A 19676-nucleotide genomic window follows, 5' to 3' on the forward strand; every position below is an offset into this window, starting at 1 on the left:
ATGCGGGCAAAACGAAGAACAGAAAAGTAGTGTCTTTGCAGGATTATAAATGTAACGAAGACAAAAAATATTTAATGAAAAATGGTACAGAGCTTTTGAATGAATTAAGTTCTGATAAACAGTGTATACAAGCTGTCCCACATGTGCCAAATCAAGCGTGGCACTGGAGGATCAAATACTTACAAGAATCGAGTAGATGCTGGATGCCGTCACTGAGGATGACCCAGATGCAACGAGTTTGTCCTCTCTGGTTGCTATAGAAGCCAGTCCAATATGATGACGAGATAGTTCTCGTTCCAATGCCCGCCTCAGTGGCTCCACTGAATACGAAAACGCTCAGACCAAAATTACACAGCCTCCCAACTGGACCTTCCTCCCAAGTTGACAATTCTTATTTCAGTGAATAACATTAACATATAAATAAGTCAATTCTTGAAATGGAATACCTACGTGTGATAGACTTCCTTTCACTCTTTATGGAATATAAGGAAGAAAGTCTAGAGGAAGTGCTGTTTGTTTTGTTCGCTGTTATCTATTAAAAAGTGAGCGAGTAAATAAGTGACAGTCATCTAGATTGCAAAAAGTACAGAACTGACTTCTGAAATACTAATGTACACACTTCATACATGACACGTGACACTAACGTACACAACACTCATAACACGTGATACTAATGTACACACTTTAACACACATGACACGTGATACCCACGTGACGTTTCGTCGTACACCAAAATGACGTCAGTCCACCTTAACGCTACAATGACGTCAACGGCTGCCCTTGTCCACGTGGTCGTTGACCATGGAGATAAAGTGAAAGCTTGGTCGCAGATGTCGTCGCTGTAGATGAGCAGCGGCAGACTACTGTTGCTGAAGGCCGTTTTCAGCATCTCAGCCCTTTGACACGTGGCGGCGACTACGACAACGCTGCAATTGTCGGTCCGACCTGCAATAACGGGAAATACAGCCACTCATTACTTTTTGTAACAATTTTATCACAGGGTGTTACTTTTTCTTTGATGTAACGGCATCATTGAGAGGCTACGCTCGTGGAAATGTTGAAGAATAAGATTGACAAGAGTGATCTAGCTGCAAGTCGTGTTCCATTGACTTATGGAGGAAAGCTGATGATACTCGCCAACGGACAGAAAAACATTTAAAAAAAGTATAACAATGAAGTAGCCACTCTATACAGAAAGATGCTAGATTATTATCCGATGTGATGGCAATCATGTGTGTTACTTCACGGAACAAGACCACCAGATCCTCGTTCACGTACCGTCAGCAAAGCTCCACGTTATGTCATGCGCAGTGCCGGCTGCCAGCGTCAGATCCGCGGACGTCAGGTTCAGTTCCGCCAAAGCCTGACGAAGGATGTGCATTGATGTGGACTGTTCAGAGTTGTGGATGGAGTCCTCCAAAACACCTCAGGCAATGACAGACAGAAAGTTTGTATGCTGAAAATGGTCGACTCTTGTAGTGCAGGCGCTACCATTACACAAATGCACACGTGTATGTACGAAGACATAAACTCTTTCTTTCTCTCTCCTTCTCTCTCTTTCTCTCTCTCTCTCTCACACACACTTGTATAAAAGTGCAAAAGATAAATTCTTATTTTATTTTGATGCAGATTGAAGGGTAAGCTGAGACATTAATAATAGTACGCAGACAACTTGAGGACAACAGCAAAGGCTCAACAAAAAAATCTGTAAAAAGTAAACTGAAAAATTACAATTTAATTGCTGAAGTAGCTAAGTTACTATGCAGTTCAAAACTTCTCGAAGATTTCAATGTGCACTTCACCAAAAATCTCATTCTGACGCTGTCAATATGGGAGAGATGCTGCTCATCTTCCGTTTTGTTTAGTTTGTGTCACATCCATCTCACAAATAAAACACTGCCGCATGTTTTTATTGACTGCTTCACCCGGACGATCTCCGAACTAGACTTGATGATAGCCAACATCTCTTGTGATGTTTCTCCTAATTTCTTTTGCTCTCTTCAGTGCCAAAGGATTTTTCTTCAAGATCAAAATTTGACCAGGAAGGCAAAGACTCGGAGTAAAGTCGAACCGTTTGGTTATATAACCTTGACTCAAGGGACGATGGACCGTCAAGACTGCCAGATGTCGCCATAAAAGTTTAAGGAGTACGCGGTCAGAACTTGGGCTACCCTTGAAAGGTAGAAGTTCGATACCAAGGCCAGCAAAAGGAGTCTCATTCTCAAGAAAGAAGAGAGAAGTTGTGCCTGTCCACGTGATCTCAAAGCATCTCAGTATAATGGGGGTGTTTGTGAGGCGGCTGTGCATCCCGATGGGCTTTCCTGTGTGCTATCTAGGAGGGAAATAGGGTGGACAAGCAGTAGTCGAAAGATTCACGTGCAGACCCTAGACTAGGACAGCACTCGTATCCGGGTCGCTAACCCTTTTGTTCAGGGAAAGAGTCGTGTGGTGAGATTTTGTTAAGAGACTATCTTGTGATCAGTGTACTTAATGTTTCCCTGCAGGATTGTCTTCACGTGGACGGTAAGAGTTACATAACTGTGACCCACATGCACCGAAACATCACCACTGTCGAAGGAACATAGAATGTTGGAGGTTACTTTTATGAAGATATTTGTGGTCCTGTCATGAGGTTTATACTCCGACTGAGTCTGGGGATGAGGTGGTACACGTGTAAGGCAAGAGATGTCAAAAGTGCCATATTTTAGAGGGAAAAGGCAAGAAGGAGACTGGGTTATAGTTGTGTAAAGCATTAATGTCAAGCGTGGGATTTTTTAAGAAGTGACCTTCCCAATGCATTTTTAAAATAACAAAAATGTTTGTCGGTAAACTGACATTTATATATTTTTAACTTAACGAAGTAAAAATTAACCCCCATAGAAAAGTGGAAGACCACATCTCCCTGCCTTGGCAGTAGTCCTTGCATACAGGCCACTTAAGGCCTTCTACTTCAAACAGCACCTCTCAAAATGCCGGTACTAAAACACAATTTAATTATTTAAGAATTCTCTGGCTTGTGAAGGTGTGGAGATTTCGAGACTAGACCTTAATTGTGGGTGATTGTATTTCCCACGTAAAGTTAGCAAGCGACACTCCTGCATTAACACTATCGACCACTCTCTGCTCATTCAAAGACTCCAAACATAGACATTTCTGGAACCTTACGAGCGACGAACAATTGCGGAAGCATTTTCCAAGAATGTTTTTATCAGTCACAAACAAAAGTCAGCGGTTCAAATACAATCAGATACCGTCCGTGCTCTAATCATAAACGATGGCAACGAGCGATCTGCGGGTGTCGATTCATCGACTCTGTGGGTAGCTTCTGGGACATCAACGGGTTTCAGGGGAAAAATGGTTGCAAAGATGAAAAATCAAGGAGTAAACGTAAGGGACCAACCATAAATGGAATCCGCGGCTTAATTTGACTGTTGGGATGGACAGATTCAAAGTTCTTTCTTGATACGGTGGGTGATATTATACGGCTGTTCTTAGTTGGTGGAGGAATTTGTCTGGTTAATATCGATAAAGAACGAGGTTCTAGAGTGCTATACAGTTCACTCATCCTTTATATGTCGGCGCTAACTTTTTAGATGGACAAGAGGCATTTAGCCACACGAGACTGTGTTGTACCAAGTCATTAATGCCTTCTCAGATATCTCAACCCAGAGATATGTCCGACATACATGGATACAACTCAGGTCATTGGTCTTCTTATGAGTTCTGTGCCATCACCAAGGAATAAAAAGCCTGAATTGATAAAAACGGAAGAACAATAATTTGTTTTATGTTAATTTTAGGATTTTATTTAAAATGTTTTATGCTAAACAATAAATACTACCCCTGTAAAGTATACCAATTCTAGGCACAAATCATTGGCACAGCCTTTACAGAAGATTCCCCCAGGCTGCAGAAACAACTAGTAAGAGAAGGCTTTGCCCCGTGAAAGTAACCTTGTAAGGATGAGAAGCATCACATGAGACTGAAAGTACAATACTTACATATCAGGGTTGACTGAGCTGTTTGCACAGAGAGGAAAATACACAGGTGAAGTAGTGTCCTCCACAGCTGTGCGGGCCATGGATACCCATCTCGACAACAAAGGATAGTTTGAGCGCCAAGGCACGTGAAGGAATCAGTCGTCTGATCGTCACGTGCACAACACTTGAAGTTGCGACTGCAGAGCTCCACAGGCTTTGATCAGATGTGTACCACATACAATAGATGCTTTTCATTTCATTGGAATATTGTAAATAACGAGTACTCAGCTGTTGTTTCTGATGCTGGTCACAGAGAGAGAGAGATGCAGTCCAGAAACCTGGTCTTCCAACTGGACCTGCTTACGAATATCTCCAAACCGAATACCGGCCTGAGGCTGTATTTAGAAGTAAAGCGAGTCTTCATAGTTTTTTCGTCAATAGAATTTTGAATAAAAATTTGAGATGAATAATAAAATAAATAATAAAACTTTTTTATTTCTTAATTTTGTTAGCTTTCAAGTGAAGTGAAGCTGCCTGTTGGTGTTTTGCCATAGTTAAATAAGACTGTCAGGACGGTTGAGTGTCTGGTTACCAACAAGGTTTTGCACTTGCTACAAGTGGCTAGTCGGGGCTGAGGCTTTGCATTCGCTATAAGCAGCGACCATAAATTTATTAAGAAGGGTCACGTGGTGTTTTTGGTCGATTTCAACAGCGAGGACAGCACTTAGAACAGCGACTAAAGCAAGTGGGACCACACTCAAATGGGAGGAACTTCCATTATTCCGTGTGATAAAAACTCCATTTAAAGCAAAAGCACACATAAACAAACATTTACATATCTCTAATCATCATTAGGGCCTTTGAATAACGACTTTACGGGACATTGATCGCACTACAATCTTCTTATATCTCTGATTTCACATTGTACCGCCGTGAAAGTCTCTCCATCTCTCTTTCCACTTTGGAGAGCTCGCTCGGCATCCAGTAAATTTCAGGATGAGTCATCTTGTCGTTAGGGTCTTTGCTATAAATTAAAATCTTTTCATCGCTAAATTTTTGTTCTACACTTAGTAACAAATCGTTCGCGAGAGGAGGAGGGTGCTAATCAGTTACTTTAGCGGAAATCCACATCATCGCTTAGAGAGTGGCTGAGAATTCCTGAATAGGTCTGGGTATCTTTTCTGGAGTGAAGAGTGTTGGGGTGGGCTCCACTTGTCTACATGCTTCAGGTGATGTCAGCAGCAACAGAACTTGTTGAAGATTGCATGTGTTTACTGTAAGAAAGGGAAAATTTGGACCCAGTTTTTGCGAGCTTACAACCACAGAGACCAGAAACAATCATTTTGTTTGTCCTATGAGAGAGGATAAAGTTAATGAACTTTCTTTCTTTTCTGTTGCCTGGGATTTTTTTTTAAAGATCACAATTCCTAAATTAATGAGGCGCACATAGTGTATATTAAAATAATACGGACGTTTACTTGCCAAAAATAATAATAATAATTATTATTATTTATATATGCCATGTACAAGAAGAAACCTCACAACTCACAAAAGCAAAGAGTTCATTTGAGCACGGTACACCATTTTTTTTTTATCACATTACTTCAAACCAACTTTCCAGGTGAGGTTAAGGCAAAGGATCACCTTCATGCTGTCACACAGACATGTCTTTGTCAATCTGACAGGTGAACAAAAGAGATTCCTGGTAGACCCTCCTTTCATCAACAAGAGCTTTTTTAAAGGTTCCTGTATTCATTACAACAACTGTCAGCAAGTACGTGTTTCTTATTTATTTCAAACTCCTCCAGCTTATGATTATGTAAAGCATAACATGGTTCTGTGGGAAGCTGACTTGAAAATTTTGTTACAGACAACTCTTGACTTCCTATCACATGGAAAAATCAGTCTATTCTCACAATCATCACTGCTTCCTACTTTACAGAACCAGCAATAATATCTCTCACATCTTTAGCACCTTGATTAAATAATGATCTTTAAATTGTCTATAATTACATCGTTTATAATTACAAGTAAATTCTAATATCTTTAGGTTGTTTTATGGATTCTTCAAATCTCTGCTTCGTCTCTAAGTGATGGTGAAATGTCAGGACAGTAGATATTTATTATCAAATAGCTGATCAGTTTGGCTTCAATTGTGAAGATGGCATCTGATAGTGTCTCATCCACAGCATGTACCTGTGTCTCGAAAGACGGTTTGAACCTACCAAACCTCTCTTCATTGTCTTTCATGCTCTTCAAGCATCAGAAGAAAGCGAACTTTTACGAGTAGTGTTTTCGCTTGAGTGCTCCGATGTTTTGCTTTCATGGCTTGTCTGAGACTGATGGACAGCATCCGACACATTCGTCGATGACCCTTGCAGCTTTCGACTTCTGCAACTTTTTCGCTGCTTGTAGAACAACTGGGAGAGGAGGCAGACGATGGCAAGTGTGATGACTGCAAGGTACAAGATGAGAACGCCCCCTATGCTGATGAAGTCTAGTTGCTGGCTGGATCTGACGGAAGCACCCTGTGCACCACAGTCCAAGAATGTTCTCCACCATCTGTTGCGCCACAGGTCCATCAGACCACTCTCCTGCAGCTTCAGAAGCCTGTCAACAAATGTGGGAAGGCGGAGAAAAGAGGCTAACAAACTGCTTATTGAGTAATAAATATTTTTGTAAAATAACCTGCCAGTACATTCCACAGTTTTAAGCAAAAGTGTATTTTTAAAAGTCAAAGGTTTGAAGATCAGATACTGTCGTATCTATGGCCATACACGATGCCAGTTAGCGATCCACAGGCGCTGCTTCATCAACTTCCGGCAGTTTCCGGGACACGTCACACAGATGCGTCACACTATTTTATCTTTCCTAGTTAATTATTATCTGCTGATTTACGGTAATTTGAAGTAACAAGTGCTTGGAGATTCGAGGAATGCTTTTTCTGAAAGGTTACCCTCTTTAAGTACTTACACAGCGTTTATTTGTTCTCGGTAGTTGGCGTTCTCGGGCACGGCGAACCCCAGTCCGTTACTGACGAATGTGTTCTTGGCCATGTGCAGGTGTTTGCAGTCCTGGTTGTACAGGTATCTGATGATGTTGAGGTCCAAGATGTAAGCAGCCGAGCCTTCCATTACATACTTCAGAGCGTCGGCATCGGCTCTGATAACCGGGGTGTGGGCCATTCTCCTCCCGACTTTCTCAAAGACGTCGCTCTCTGCTGTCTGAGAAGCAAAACGCAAATAAATCATCATCATCATCGTCGTCGTCGTCGTCGTCGTCGTCGTCGTCGTCGTCGTCATCTTTAACATTTTGGGTGTATGAATTTCTTTACAAAACACTGAAAATGCATTGCCTTCATCATCATTCCTTCAGAAAATAATAGCACAGAGATCTCGTATATCATTGAACATCTTTTAAAAATTATGCAGACAGACCGACGGACTGACACAAAAACACAATTTTTTTTTTTTTTTAAGCGCTAGCTGAAACTTACGAGAAACAATGTCTCCCAGTTGCTACCCGTCAAGGTGATTGGGGTGAGCGACGACTCTGCAAGCTCGTCGATGGAGTCGATGGTGTCCACACCAACAGTAACGGTCAGCATGGCCGCTAATGTGGCTGTGTACATGGAGACGATGAGGATAGAGAAGACCCACCAACAGCCCAACACCAGTCGGGCGGGCGTACAGGTGGGGTGTCGCTCGAACCCTTTGACAACACATTTCATTTTGGTATCAGTTATTATCACATCTCGTTACCTCTTGTCAACATGTGTAATTCTTTACCACTTATAACGCAAGCCATCTGTTATATCTTGCTACGACTATGCTTGTGTTTGACAATGACTAGAGGTGGACAAATTAAGAGCTCAGAGGTAGGAGATAAGAAGGAAAGGACATTATTATAACTAGAAGAAACAATTTCTGAAGGTTGAAAGATAGAAACTGTAAGGGTGGGTTGTAAAAAAAGACTCGCACCTTGAGACACGAGAGAACTAAAGGTTAACAAGAGGCAGTCGTCTAAACTCCAGGTCGTGTGCTGTCCACCACTGACCCCACGCGCGGTGTCGGTCTTGGAGATGGCGAACAACACTGCCCCTGTCGTCATGATGCACGCGCAGAGGATGAGCCACACGCCGAGGGGAAAGGGACGGAATATGTTGAGGAAGTCAGGAGCGGGCTCGCCTCCCTTGGTTAGGATGCCACCGCCATCTTCCATGTAAGGAACCGTGAAATCGATGACAGCCTCGCGAACTGATGTGATTGTCAGCGGGCCGATGGCCAGATCAAGCTCCTGCGGGTGAAAGTAGTTTGATATAGCTGTGTAAAGTACATCTACAAGTACTTGTTATGTACATTTAACCTGTTTACTTGTGAATGCTGTAGTGATAAAATAAGTACAGTTGATTTATAAATATCTATATTTATATAAATTATATTAAAGTAAACTTAGAGAGGCCAACTTTATGGAAGTAATGGTATAGTAAAAACACACTCACACACACAAGCACACACACACACACACATAAACACACTCACGCACAGACAAACACAAGAAATGTTATATATGCTTACATCACGCATCAACATGGCAATCATTCCATTCCACGATCCGTTGCTAGTGGGAGCCCCAAAGTGGCCGTCAATGGACTCAATAAGCTGATATCTATAAAATGCCCAAGTACAAATAAATATTGTTAATTCCGAAAAAATGTGACAACTACATACGAAATCCGAAAATGTCAAGACTCGATTTAAACTTACGAGAAGTTGAGGCGCTGTGACAGTTCCTGGAGAATGTCAATACACAGGCCCTCGTACACGATGTTGTCGGACTGGTTGGACAGGCGCTTCAGAAAGGGAATGGCCTAAGAACGAAAATTTATACGATTTCGTGAATTGCTACACACACACACACACACAAATCACACACTTGCCATTGTTATATATATATAATGTGGGTATTACATTTAATTATTCTTGAATTTCTTTGATTTTGTACATCCAAAATTTTGGAAAGCTACCTGCCATCGCTATTTCAATTTTTAAACAACTAGTGTATGCAATGACATCTGATTTACAAATATGATAGCAAGATAAAGATGTGAACTTTTTATGTTCTTACAATATTGTTCTGTTAATAACGTACCGATAGCGTTAATGCTATTTCAGGTCACAAGGTCGTGAGTCTTACCTCCCACACTCCCACGCGCAAAGTTTTGTTATAGAAACCTTTGAAGCGCATGGGGAAGGTGAAATCACTGGATATGGTCAGACCGGAAGTAGAGGACCACACGCCCACAGGCTGGAAGCTGAGCGGACCGCTTTGTTGATGAGCGCACAGGACGTACTCTTCAGGCCTCTCGTTAAACCTCTCAAGCCTTTCACTGTAGTTTCTTTTGTTCTGAAGCAGCAGAAAATATGATCAGCTAGCAAAAACCTTCACCTGACCTGATCATCAACAAAAGAAGCAAGTAAACAAATGAGCATCGTCATGCTGTTGCTAGCTATTTCAATCTGTATGTAGTAACATGTCAGCGAGTATCAAACAGTTCATTTACTCGTAGTGAGTCCGCCATCGTCTCATACCGAAGCAAAAACGGAAAAAGAATGTATCATGTTACTCTCAGCTCTTATTCTTGTTATTTGGTTTCTCTTTGATTTTATTCTTCGTTAGTTCATTCTTTTAGAGTTCCTTTAGAGTTCATGTGTTATTTGTTTATTTCGTGTCCCTCGTATGCTGTCCATGTTCTTGGTCTTAAGTGCTCAGAGCATGCTGCTTAGAAGTGTGAGTATGCGCTTTACAAATTTTTTATTTATTATTACTATTATTATTTGACGAGAGACACTACACCAATCTGTTGTCAAACAAAGAAGTCCTATGACTTTCCAGTCTTATCTTTGCAATGACCGTTCAGGACAGGGGTTCCCAAAGTACTGCCTGCAAGTGTTAAATCGACAAAAATGAAATAAATCAAAATAACTCACATGTAATGTTTGAGATTAAATGAAATAAATTGTATTGACACTGCACACGCAATCCCTTGCATACTCCGTCCTTCATTTACTCCTTCGCCCACTCACTCCTGCTCGTGATGGGTCATAGAGTCTTCAAAGTGGTTTTATTTTCCCAGTCAAATCACTCAACCGGAATTCAGTGTCACAAACCTCAGCGCACTCCACGAGCCGACTGCTGCAATCAGACGACACAAACAGTTCTGGAAACGTCTCTGATAAAGCAGACTTCACACGGGAGAGCGCCATCTGCCGACACAAGACTATTGGTTAGCTCCATAACCGCTCTTTGCACATTTGTTTCTTTAGAAAATAATGCAAGTTCAGCTAAGGGAGAAGTGTCACGCTGCGCCATGTGGGAAGTAACAAATGATCACTTGGCCACGACGAGCGTATTGACATACTCCATCCTGGAATCGATCCGCAACTGTTTCGCCACTACCGGCTCCCCAGAAACTCAGAACTCGTCTCAGAAACATAAGCATCTGCTGGTTGGGTCACTTAATGCAAATTCAATAATCTAGTACAAACTCGTGCAAATCACGTGGGTTCTCCCCAACCCCCCTTTTTGTTTGTTTTGTTTTTTTTTTTTTCTTGCGCGGATTGTTACAGACAGGTGGGGTTAGATTTTGAAAGCAAATGAACAACTGAATAAAGAAGAGTAGGACGTACTGCTGTAAAATTCACGTGACTACAAGTCTTCTGCAGTCTGGAGGAGTCATGTGGTGCCATGAAGAGGACCGCCATGTTGCTGGCATTCTGAAAGACAAACTGCAGATCAGGATGCCAGGGCTGGACATACGACGATCCAGGAATAATTCTCGTTGTACAGTTCCTGCTGGAAAAAAATGGATGTTGTTTTTATCTATTTGACATAAACAAAACTAACCTATCGAGTGATTGTACTACTATTAAATATTATAACAATTATTTCGTGTGCGTGTACTTTGTATGTGTTTACCAGTACTTCATGTGATATCATATATCTAGTGTGTGCACTAAAACGTAAAAAGATATGATGATATGACAGAAAGAAGGATAGGGGATTGATACTTTTACTTAATATTTTTCGAGAGAGAGAAAAAAGGAGAGGCCTAAGAATTGAGTGGGAAATATCTGTTGTTAATAATACATCAAAAGACAGAACAATATTTAGCTATACCCATAAGCATCAAAAAGGAAACAGCGGCAAGTCAGGGCGACTAGTGTTGTGACATGCAGGCAAAAGAGTAAAGCATAGAAAAACAGTTTTTCAGCAATATAAATGTTGCGAAGATGAAAGATATTTTAAAAAATAAGGAATAAAATAATTCAGTCAAAATGTGAAGGAGCTTTTGAATCAAAACTATTTGGAACGACATGCGTTCTGATAGATAGAAAGTGTATACAAGGTGTCCTACATGCTCCGCATCAAGCGCGGCACTGGAGGATCCAACGCACACAAGAATCAAGTGGATGCGTAACGCCGTTACTGAGGATGCCACGGATGTAGTGAGCTTGTCACCTGTGGTTGCTATAGGAACCACTCCAATATGATGACGAGACAGTTCTCTTACCAATGCCCGCCTCTGTGACTCCACTGCACACAGAATAACAATGACTACTCTTGGGATGGAAAATTAGTCTGACAGACGTCCTTTCATTTTCATGGAACACAGGACTTTCTATTAAAACGTAAAGTAAATAAATGAGTGACAAGGATTGAGTTTTCATAAAGTACAGAATAGACCTCTTCACATATTCTAACGTACAAACTTCAACACAGACACGTGATACCCACGTGACGTTTCGTCGTACACCAAAATGACGTCAGTCCACCCTAGCGCTACAATGACGTCAACGGCTGCCCTTGTCCACATGGTCGGTGACCATGGAGATAAAGTGAAAGCTTGGTCGCAGATGTCGTCGCTGTAGACGAGCAGCGGCAGACTACTGTTGCTGAAGGCCGTTTTCAGCATCTCAGCCCTTTGACACGTGGCGGCCACTACGACAACGCTGCAATTGTCGGTCCGACCTGCAATAACGGGAAATACAGTCAGTCTCTCGTCATCAAGACAGCCGTATCATTGTCATTATTATCTTCACGTGGACATTTTATAGCTTAATTGTGTTTGAGGTTTTACGAGCGCGTTATAGCTTTCTGTTTGTCTACAGGCGCTCGGTGTCGCAAAACATAAATGTGATTTAGGTGAGCAGATACAGCTCAAACTGAAGGAGGCAGCAAAGGAGAAAGAAAAGAACGAACGAACGAACGAACGAACGAACGAACGAACGAACGAACGAACGAACGAACGAACGAACGAACGAACGAACGAACGAACGAGCGAGCGAGCGAGCCAGCCAGCCAGCCAGCCAGCCAGCCAGCCAGCCAGCCAGCCAACCAACCAACCAACCAACCAACCAACAGATTCACGTACCGTCAGCAAAGCTCCACGTTATGCCATGCGCAGTGCCGGCTGACAGCGTCAGATCCGCGGACGTCAGGTTCAGTTCCGCCAAAGCCTGACGAAGGATGTGCATTGATGTGGACTGCTCAGAGTTGTGGATGGAGTCCTCCAAGACACCTCAGGCAATGACAGACAGAAAGTTTGTATTCTGTAAATGGCAAACTCTTGTAGTGCAGGGCTACCAACAGACAAATGCACACGTGTATGTACGCATACATATATATATCCCCTTACACTGTATTGTCTTTTGTAGTGTAATGACAGATTGAAGGATAAGTTGAGACGCTGTTGCCTCCCACCATGATTTTAAATTCGTCAGCAAAGCGAAGGTTGCTGAGTAGCCTCCCCTGCATAGACACTGATTTGTGATGGTCCTGGAGTGTGTCAAAAATGATTTTCCCCAAATTAATGGTGAATAGATCTGGGAAAACCTACATCCTTGGCATACACCACGTGGAAAAAAGCTTACCCACTTGGTAATTGATGGGTACCGAACTCGTAGAGCTGTAGTCCAGTGCCTTGAAGGCGCGTGCCAGATCTTCCTCTACATTGAACGAGCAGTAAGTTCCATAGCCCCTAGTACTATATATCAAATGCCTTCTTAATATCTATAAAGTTGTGTTAACAGATCATAACGTTGCTGTAGATGTTTTCGATTTGACTGTTGACGATCTGCTCAACAGTGACCTGCCAGTCTGGAATAAAGCCTAGTAATCACTTAGTAATCCCTCTGCCATCGGAGTGAGGCGCTTTTAAATCCTTTTGAGAAACTTTACTTGGGTGAATGATGAGGTGATCATGCATAGTTCTGACACTGCATCATGTTACTTTTTTTAGGCAGTGGTATGGCTCGTGACTGCTTCCACTCTTGTGACCTCTGCTTAGTTGCCTACATCTTCCAGTAAATTGGGAAGCTTAAAGACTTACGCAGTTGGTGACATTTATCACAAACGACTCCTCTCATATCAACGATCCATACCATGTGGTAGTGTGAAGTCGATCATTCGTCGTCTGCTACCTGGGAATATTGTACTAGTAGTTCTGAAGCTTCCCAATTTGCGACAAGTAAATAACTGCACATCGAGAATCAATAACAAGAACACCAATTTGTTTCATAATATTCTTCTGGATTGTAATTTTATAATTTTGATAATATTTCATTTTTTAATTCCTAAGCTAACCCTACTAAGTCTAGATAGCGTACAATTATCTACACAAATTTCCTGTACAGCAGTTTCACAGATTTCATCCAACCTGAAAAATCTTACTTAAAAGGAATTACTGTGGCCCGCCCCACACCCACCCCCTCAATCGTATACTTGTAAGGGAGAGAAACTGTAAGTACAATACTTACATATTAGGGTGGACTGCGCTGCGTGCACCGTGAAGAAAATAAGATTGCACAGATGAAGCAGTGTCCTCCACAGGTGTGCGGCGCCAAGTAAATCCATTTCAGGAAGAACGACAGGTGGAGGACGACTGCAAGTGAAGGAATCAATAGACTGTCGGGGCGGGAGGTTAACACCGGTAATTTGCATCTGCAGGTCTCCGCAGGTTTGGATCAGATGTGTGTCCCACGTGCAATGGCTGCTTTTTATTTCACTGGAATTTTGTGAAAAACTAGCACTCACCTGTAGTTTCTGGCAAAGGTCGGAAAGAAAGAGAGAGAGAGAAAGAGAGAGAGATCAACTCGTCTGTCTAGAGACTGATGTCATTACATGACCTGGTCTTGGAATTGAAGTGGCTGGTCGAAGCCGAGTGCACAGCAATGTTTATGTACTTCTTTTACTTCTGGTGTTCAGTAAATTTAAAAAAAAAACTACTTTCCAAGATATTTATCCCGCTATAAACTTTTTATAGCGATTCAAATAACTTACCGCTCCATAATTTTCTATGTGTGGTGCAAGCTGAGCTCTCGATGCCATCACTCTTTCCACTGTAGGGAGCTTGCTTGTTATCCAGTAATTTTCTGGATGACCTATCTGTGGTGTAGTTAAGGTCTTTGCTGCAAGTAATTTCTTTTCCCACTTTTTTGGTCCTGATCTTAGTTAAAATCGTCCAAAGAGAGGAGGGAGGGGAACAATCGGTTAGTTTAGCGGAAATCCACATCATCGCTTGCAAAGACTGGAAAATAACCGCCACCAACCAGACTAACAGCACCAGTCCTTCTACAAAACTAATTATGATAATCATATGGCCGCCTACAGAATGACGACGACGACGACGACGATGATGATGATGATGATGATGATGCAATGACGTGGACTTTCCCAGGGACCAACCAGCTCTGTGACTTAGTGACACACAAACAATCAGACAGACAGGAGGGCAGGTGCCGGACAATCAATGCATCGATCCACAACAAATATGGCGGCGGGTCAGGTGTGAGAAGGAGCAAGACATGCACAAGTGACTAGACTACCCCACCTCCTCAACACCTCAGTCCCCGCTCCTCTCCTCCTTCTCGAGATTGTCAGTTAACCTGCTGAAGGTTTAGGGTCGTCTCCTCCAAGACACGAGGAGCATGCTTCAAGCCAGGTATTGACGCGGTCAGCCATCAGTCTCCATGTCAACGGGCACATTCAGAAAATTGTGGGAATGAATGCAAACAAAACTGAAAAAAAATTATCTTTTTGTCCGACGGAAACATCAATAAGTAATGAATCCCAATCGCTTGTTCGTGAACTCGTAGTAGCTGAGAATTCCTGAACGGGTGTGGCTTGGATTGAAGAGAGATGAGTGAGTGGGTGAGGGCAGATATTTGTCAAGATCTCACTTTATCTGCCACTCTCCACCCTCCACTGCTTGTGTAACTCCCAGCAAAAGATTTTGAACACTGGTTTCTTCATTCTTCCACTCGAGTGCATTGGCAAGAAAGCTCACGACAGAGACCCGCTTGTTGGTGGACCAACCTATCAACCTACCGAACAAAGGTAACTACGAACAAATCTACGAGAAGAAGCAGACGCAAGAAAATGAATGAGGTAACAGACAAAAATGATAAGTTTTATGAGACAAATCATTTAGCATTTGGTAAATGCTGTGAGCGGTGAGTCATCAGGAGGAGTCACGTGGTGCAGTCATCAGTCAAAGCCAGACAGCTTCCATCCCAGAGAAACAATAGGATACCGGAAGAGCGGGACTACTGGATTTCAGGAGCCGGTTTGGGGAGCATTTTACGATAATGAATGTTCAAAACAAAGATGAGGGACGAGAAGGAGCGAGGGAATTGAACCCTGGGGGTCAGAGCAGGCTAATGAAGTGACTGGCTGCTAAAGGTGTTGTGAAAGGCTGTAGGTAGTAGTGCAGACAAGTCTGATACGACAAAGGACACTAACAACATGCCGAAAATACAAAAATAAAATGAACTTAGTGATGCATCAACAATTCTTTGATTACCAGCTTTTCTTCATTTCCTCTTCATCTTCCTCTTTGATGATCGCGCAAGGAGCTGCTGCAATAGGTCAAGCCAGCTGTCCAGCTGTCTTTAAAAAAAGACTTCTGCTTATTTTGTTAGCACCGATACTTTGCAAGGTTTTCTGGAATCTTCTGCCTCGCGGCGGTTCGTAGCTCTGCTGATTAACACGTGCATCGATTTCAAACAACTGCGCAATAGACAGGCGCGAGCTTTGTTTTGCAAACATTTGTCAGATCCTGTGTTTGAGCCTGGGCCTGCTTCATCAAGGATGTCATGGTGGTGTGCAGCATCATCTGTCACAGCGGATACATCACAACAGTCGGCGCTTGCTGTCATTTGTTGTGGTCACCCCCCACTTCCCATCCCCACCCCCTGAAACTGGTAGGGTGGGCTTGCATACGTCTTTGACAGAAGGTTCTCATACATCTAGCCCCCGTTATCATTAAAAAAAACAAACATCATGGGATGTCTGATGCTATATTGGCATGGTGGATTAATTAATTAATTTTCTGGAAAGGATTAATAAAGTTGTTTCGCATTTACATTTGTACTCAGTAGCTCTTTGAATGTACATATGTACGTGAGCCAGAGAAACAGCATGCTTACTTGCTTTGTTGTCGGACATAGAGTCTGGGACTGGACGTGCCACAGGAAGCAGCTCAAATAACCCGGAAATAGAGACACTCAGGGGAGACAATTGTCCTTCTGAAGCTATTATCGTGTTAACAAAAAAAAATCCAATATCACCTTGGTGGTTAAATGCGCAGAAAATATGCTAGATGCGTTAGGATTTTATCACATCTCTTAAAACGTGTGCGGACGTTTTGCTGACCGGCGTTTCGCCGACGGACGTTTCGCCGCATTATGTCAGAGAGAGAGAGAGAGCTTACTTACTTCTCAAAGTACGAAAGTAACTACTAGATTACACAATAATTCTTTATTTCAAACAAATTTTACACACAGACTTCACAGACAGTTTACTTTGATTGTCACAGATTATGCGTAACAGCTTTGAGAAAAAACATTGATACAATGGCGAGAGAAATGTGTGAGCTAAGGGTTCACATGAGGAGGGATAGTGAGAGAGAGAGAGTTCACTGATACATTGATACAATGGCGAGAGAAATGTGTGAGCTAAGGGGCGTCACACACTTGACTTCGGCTAAAGGTCCCGCGTGAAATGCCGAAATGAAGTGCCCCGCGCCGAAACGTCCGGCGGTGAAACGTCCGTGTACCTCTCAAAAATAGCAAATAAATAAAAAGGAAACAAGTATATATTGAAATGTTGCTGATAAGTGAACACAGAATAATCTCTCAGTAGTAGGAGAATTTAACTTTTACATTCAACATTTTACATTTTCAGTAGCAATCCCTGGAGCTCTCTACCTGTATTCACACATTTTCTAAAGGTTTCCAGCTCACGAAATGTTTGTAGAAACTTCTGGCAAACATTATGATTAAAAATAATCTATTTGAAAATCGGTCATTAAGCGAATAAGTCGACCTGTTTAGGACATTTCTAGAAGTTGATATTTTAGCATTTCTAAGAATCTTGTCTGACAGCCGTTCTTAATAATTTCTTGAACTTGAAGTTTAAAATCTACTCCTGTTAATAACCTTGCTCAAGATAAAAACATCTATCACATATACTTCTGACTAAAACAATAGAAGTAAAACTAAGTCTTACACTCAAGAAAACCTGTTCACGAGTTCTACGTGAAGGGACTTCATGGGAAATATGTGAGCTTTGTGAGTACCTGTTGTCCTGTTTACCTGCCACACTTCAAGGTGTACCTTAGGTCGGTTCTTTGTCTGTCTGAAGGTGTATGGGCCAGCTTAGTAAAGGCGATCAGTTTAAACAACTTTTTTCAAAAAGGTTTACTGCGATCATTTCAATGTTTTGTTTCACTTCCCACCCGCTCCTCCTCTTAGTAATTTTCTCAGCTTCTACATTTCGTACTTTTTCCCTTACAGATATAGTCAGGGTTAGGGTTAGTCAGCGCATTCATCTACGTCAGGGGTCTCAAACACGCGGCCCGCGGGCCGAATGCGGCCCGCGGGCCGAATGCGGCCCGCGAAACATTTTTGTGCGGCCCTCGGCCACGTCCGCGGTGTATATGTATGTTGTGCTTGGTGATTAACTCCCGCAGTGAAAGTTATTAGTGACAGAGACAACGTCAACTTATTTTAATAAACTAAACTGCCTGTGCATGTAATAAACTACACTAACTGTAATTAATAATTATAAAAACTTATTTTAGCATTTAACTGCAGTGACAGTAGTTTTCGTAAAATTTAATGAAAAAACATTTTCTTTTCGTGGTGCGGCCCGCTGACTGGCTGTTACTTTCCACTGCGGCCCACATGCTAATATGAGTTTGAGACCCCTGATCTACGTAGTTTATGAAAAAAGAAATGTGGTAAGGTGTTCTTTCATACAGACAAACAAATGTTAAATGTTCATTTTTATTTTACAGAACATCATGGCGTTAACAGTGAGCTTAGATTATTAAAACACTGAATATAAAATGTTAGAACATTGAATGTGAAACGATAAAACAACGAATCTAGGATGCTAGAAGAACGAATCAAACACACTAGAATACTGACTCTAACACACTAGAACACTGTCCACTAGTTGCTGTGATATGACAATAGAAACAGTGACAGCAGCCTCTTGTTACACTCAAATAACTATGTATAATAAACAGTCTTGCTTGATCCCTGATATTGAGACAGGGTCGCCTTACGAGTAGCAAGATGGCGGCAACTGTGCTTCAAGCAGAGCCAGCCAGGTTAGCTTCAGCTCAGTGTTGCCAAGATGGCCTGTCTGTCTGGATGTCACAACTGATTTAAATCGCCATAAGCACATCGACTTATTAAATTATTAAATTAATGTTAAAGCTGAAGTAAATTGTCAACTTCATCAGGTTATTGCTAGTTGTCACTAATTTCTGTCTTCATCTCTGACTTGTCCTTCTCGCGGTCATCGCCATTTTGTAGTCCTTCCAGCTGCTGTATCTTCTTCTCAAAAGGTACGTGGCGAGCACGGTCACGTGGTATGGTGGGCTTGCAGTGCGCATGCCCACTGCGCACAGACGCCTGGAACACGCGCTGCAGCATCAAGACGAGGGCGGCCAGCGCGACCATGATGATGTAGAGGATGAGGAGGCCGCCGATGTTGACAAGACCAAGCTTCTTGGCGGGTTTTACCGGCGACTCCGTGGTGCAGCTGTCGCTGTAGGTCCGCCACCACCGCCTCTTCCACACTTCCAGCACACCCACTTCCTGCAGCTTGCGGATCCTGCAGCGAGTTATCCCACAATGAAATGACAATCTCAAACCTTAAGAGTCGCGACAAACACAGAATTCCACATCTTTAAGGTCTAGTGTGGGAATGATGGGTACAGGCATCCCCATGCATTTTTAAAAGAGTGAGTGAGTGCAGACATGTTGGGGTTGTCATACGAGCAACTCTCACACTCACACTCACACTCACACTCACACTCACTCACACTCACACTCACACTCACACTCACTCACACTCACACTCACACTCACACTCACACCCTGTCAAAAGGCTCCTTGTAGTGAGCATTCTGAGGCAGTGCGATGCCCAGTCCGCTGGGGCTGAAGATGTTTTTGGCCACGTGCAGGTTCTTGCAGTCCCTCTTGTACATGAAGTCCACCGTGCTGACGTCAGTGATGTAGGCGGCCTGGCCTGTGTACACCAGCGGGAAAGCGTCGTCGTCGCTGGTCACCATCTGTGCCGTGTGCATACGATGAGCAATCATCTGAAGACTTCGGACCCAGA

The 19676-nt window shown here is 42.6% G+C and overlaps 2 protein-coding genes across 2 annotated transcripts; both read right to left on the reverse strand.

Annotated features, from left to right (window-relative positions):
* Nucleotides 1-5453: 5453 nt before the first annotated feature.
* Nucleotides 5454-13685, reverse strand: LOC112577257 (glutamate receptor ionotropic, kainate 3-like). Its single transcript, XM_025260307.1, has 12 exons — nt 12415-13685; nt 11778-12011; nt 11213-11576; nt 10670-10832; nt 10151-10246; nt 9177-9386; nt 8747-8850; nt 8558-8648; nt 7961-8276; nt 7477-7691; nt 6954-7204; nt 5454-6590 (listed from the first exon to the last, which is right to left on the reverse strand). The coding sequence occupies exons 1-12, from the start codon at nt 12515-12517 to the stop codon at nt 6236-6238; spliced, it is 2502 nt and encodes an 833-aa protein (XP_025116092.1). The 5' UTR covers nt 12518-13685; the 3' UTR covers nt 5454-6235.
* A 4814-nt stretch (nt 13686-18499) lies between these two features.
* On the reverse strand, nt 18500-19663 carry LOC112575296 (glutamate receptor ionotropic, delta-1-like). The gene is made up of 2 exons (XM_025257047.1): nt 19430-19663; nt 18500-19166 (listed from the first exon to the last, which is right to left on the reverse strand). The coding sequence occupies exons 1-2, from the start codon at nt 19654-19656 to the stop codon at nt 18800-18802; spliced, it is 594 nt and encodes a 197-aa protein (XP_025112832.1). The 5' UTR covers nt 19657-19663; the 3' UTR covers nt 18500-18799.
* Nucleotides 19664-19676: the final 13 nt, after the last annotated feature.

This window comes from Pomacea canaliculata, linkage group LG1, assembly GCF_003073045.1.
Source record: "Pomacea canaliculata isolate SZHN2017 linkage group LG1, ASM307304v1, whole genome shotgun sequence".
NCBI lineage: Eukaryota > Metazoa > Mollusca > Gastropoda > Architaenioglossa > Ampullariidae > Pomacea > Pomacea canaliculata.

Bases quoted from the DNA above. Each gene is read 5' to 3' on its own strand.
- LOC112575296 (XM_025257047.1), bottom strand. From the start codon at position 19,656: ATGATTGCTCATCGTATGCACACGGCACAGATGGTGACCAGCGACGAC. The intron at 19,167-19,429 runs GTGAGTGTGAGT...AACTCGCTGCAG, and splicing joins AAGGAGCCTTTTGACAGGGT to GATCCGCAAGCTGCAGGAAG.
- LOC112577257 (XM_025260307.1), bottom strand. From the start codon at position 12,517: ATGCACATCCTTCGTCAGGCTTTGGCGGAACTGAACCTGACGTCCGCG. The intron at 10,247-10,669 runs GTACGTCCTACT...TTGTGTCGGCAG, and splicing joins GTCACGTGAATTTTACAGCA to ATGGCGCTCTCCCGTGTGAA. The intron at 6,591-6,953 runs GTAAGTACTTAA...ATTTGTTGACAG, and splicing joins CGAGAACAAATAAACGCTGT to GCTTCTGAAGCTGCAGGAGA.